At 33.4% G+C, this 1,891-nt stretch overlaps 1 protein-coding gene across 1 annotated transcript; it reads left to right on the top strand.

Annotated features, from left to right (window-relative positions):
• Positions 1–991: 991 nt before the first annotated feature.
• LOC126892740 (protein DEK-like) lies at positions 992–1,438 on the top strand. Its single transcript, XM_050662386.1, has one exon. The coding sequence runs from the start codon at positions 992–994 to the stop codon at positions 1,436–1,438; it is 447 nt and encodes a 148-aa protein (XP_050518343.1).
• Positions 1,439–1,891: the final 453 nt, after the last annotated feature.

Below are 1,891 nucleotides of genomic sequence, written 5' to 3' on the forward strand. Positions count from 1 at the left end.
AAGGGCTTATCACTAACTTACCATCGGCATCTAAAATAGCAAATTTTATTATTTACAAAACACAATCCTGTTAAAGAAACTTTCTTTTATCAGTAATAATATTACAAATTGCCCAAAACATATAAAAAGTATCGAAAACCTCCACTTTTTACCCTCCGTAACTCTGGAACCGATGATTTAATAACAATTATATATCGGACCTCTTTTGTTTTAAATGTTATGTAGAGCATTTTCGTGGAGAACATTGTTTACGCCAAAGCATAGTTTTAGAAATATTGAAACGTAAAAAACTACTAATTTACCGACTTCTCCCCCTCTCGACCCCCAACCCCTAACCGGACGCTCAAAATGGTGTAACTTTTTTCTGAACAATATGTTTACCATAATAGAACAATTTGGTAACCTTTCATCTTAAAGTTTAGGAAGAAACTGACGCATTGGACAATAGGCCTGTCTTCTGTTAAGCAAAGTAGTGAATAAATCAATATCCAAACCGGTTTAACGTCTTTTGACATAATCTTATGGTGGTTTGACATAAAAATAGAAAAAATTAAGAGAAATATTTTAATACCAATATCTCAACGATATTTTAAATGGGTTAAAAGGAACATCGGATTGGCAACGTGGTAGTGTATGGTAAAATACTTTGTTATTTTTCGTCCGTGATTATCCCGTAAATTCGAGAGTTACAACGAGAAATAATTTAGTGAAATTAGACAAAGTGTATAATTATAATAATATGTTAATGACAGTGATTAGGATTGGCCGTAAAACATTAAAAAACATTTGAGTGAGTTAAAAACAAATAAACAAGGTTAGCTGATAATTAGTGAAGTGTAATTACATCTAAATCTTGTCCGATTTTAAAGCGACGTTGCCAAACTGACAAGAATTTCTGAGTACAGAATAAAAACAATAAAGTATCACAGTGAAACGGTAGGCATTGTTTTCTCTGCACTGTTGAGGTGGAAAACAGTGCTTGGCGCAGAAAATGGACAGATACCTGGAAAATAAAAAATGTCTGGACAGTGACGAAACAACGGATGATGGCACAAAAAGGAGGACAAGAGATGAGGGTTCAGATAACGAAGAAGAAAGGTCAACGAAGAGTCGAAAACTCTCCAAGACTTCATCCAAAACAATAGATAACCATGATGAGACAAAACTGGATAAATTAATAGACATGATGAACATTCTGGCAAGTGACATCAAAGAAATAAGGAGAAAGCAAAACAGAAGTAATGAAGCAATAGAAAGACTAATTGCTGATAACCAGACTTTAAGAGAAGAAAATAAAGACCTGAAGAAAGAAAATATGGAAATCAAAAAGGAGTTAAATGAAGTTAAGGAAACTATTGAATTCATGGAAAAACAAAGAAGAAAGAACAATGTAGTCATGAGTGGACTAGCAATTCGAACATACGATCAAAGCGTCTAAAAAGAGGGAATGAGCAACTTCATTAAACACAATTTGAAGGTAGATGTTAAAATTAAAAATGCATACAAATTGGGGGAGAAAACCTGTCTGATTGAATTAGCAGAACATGAAGAGAAGGTAAAGGTTATGAAAAATAAATCCAAACTAAGACATGTTGAAGAAGGAAATGTATACATCAATGATGATACTACGAATAAAGAGAGAGAAATTCAGAAAATAATTAGAAAACTTGCGCTAGAAGAAAAGGAGAAAGGAAGCGATGTAAGACTTGGAGGAAATAAAATATGGATCAACAAGGTCGGCTGGAAATGGGACAACAAAGAGGACAAACTAGTCAAATGGGGTCAAAAAACTAGTAAACAAATATGCCGGAAATACTATGACAAACGAGGCAATGACAATGGACACGAACAATTATAGAATAGGTAGTAAAGACAAAGATAGATCCATAAA

This window comes from Diabrotica virgifera, chromosome 1, assembly GCF_917563875.1.
Source record: "Diabrotica virgifera virgifera chromosome 1, PGI_DIABVI_V3a".
In the NCBI taxonomy this organism is placed as follows: Eukaryota; Metazoa; Arthropoda; class Insecta; order Coleoptera; family Chrysomelidae; genus Diabrotica; species Diabrotica virgifera.

Excerpts from the sequence above, each read along its gene's own strand:
- LOC126892740 (XM_050662386.1), top strand. The coding sequence starts at position 992 with ATGGACAGATACCTGGAAAATAAAAAATGTCTGGACAGTGACGAAACA.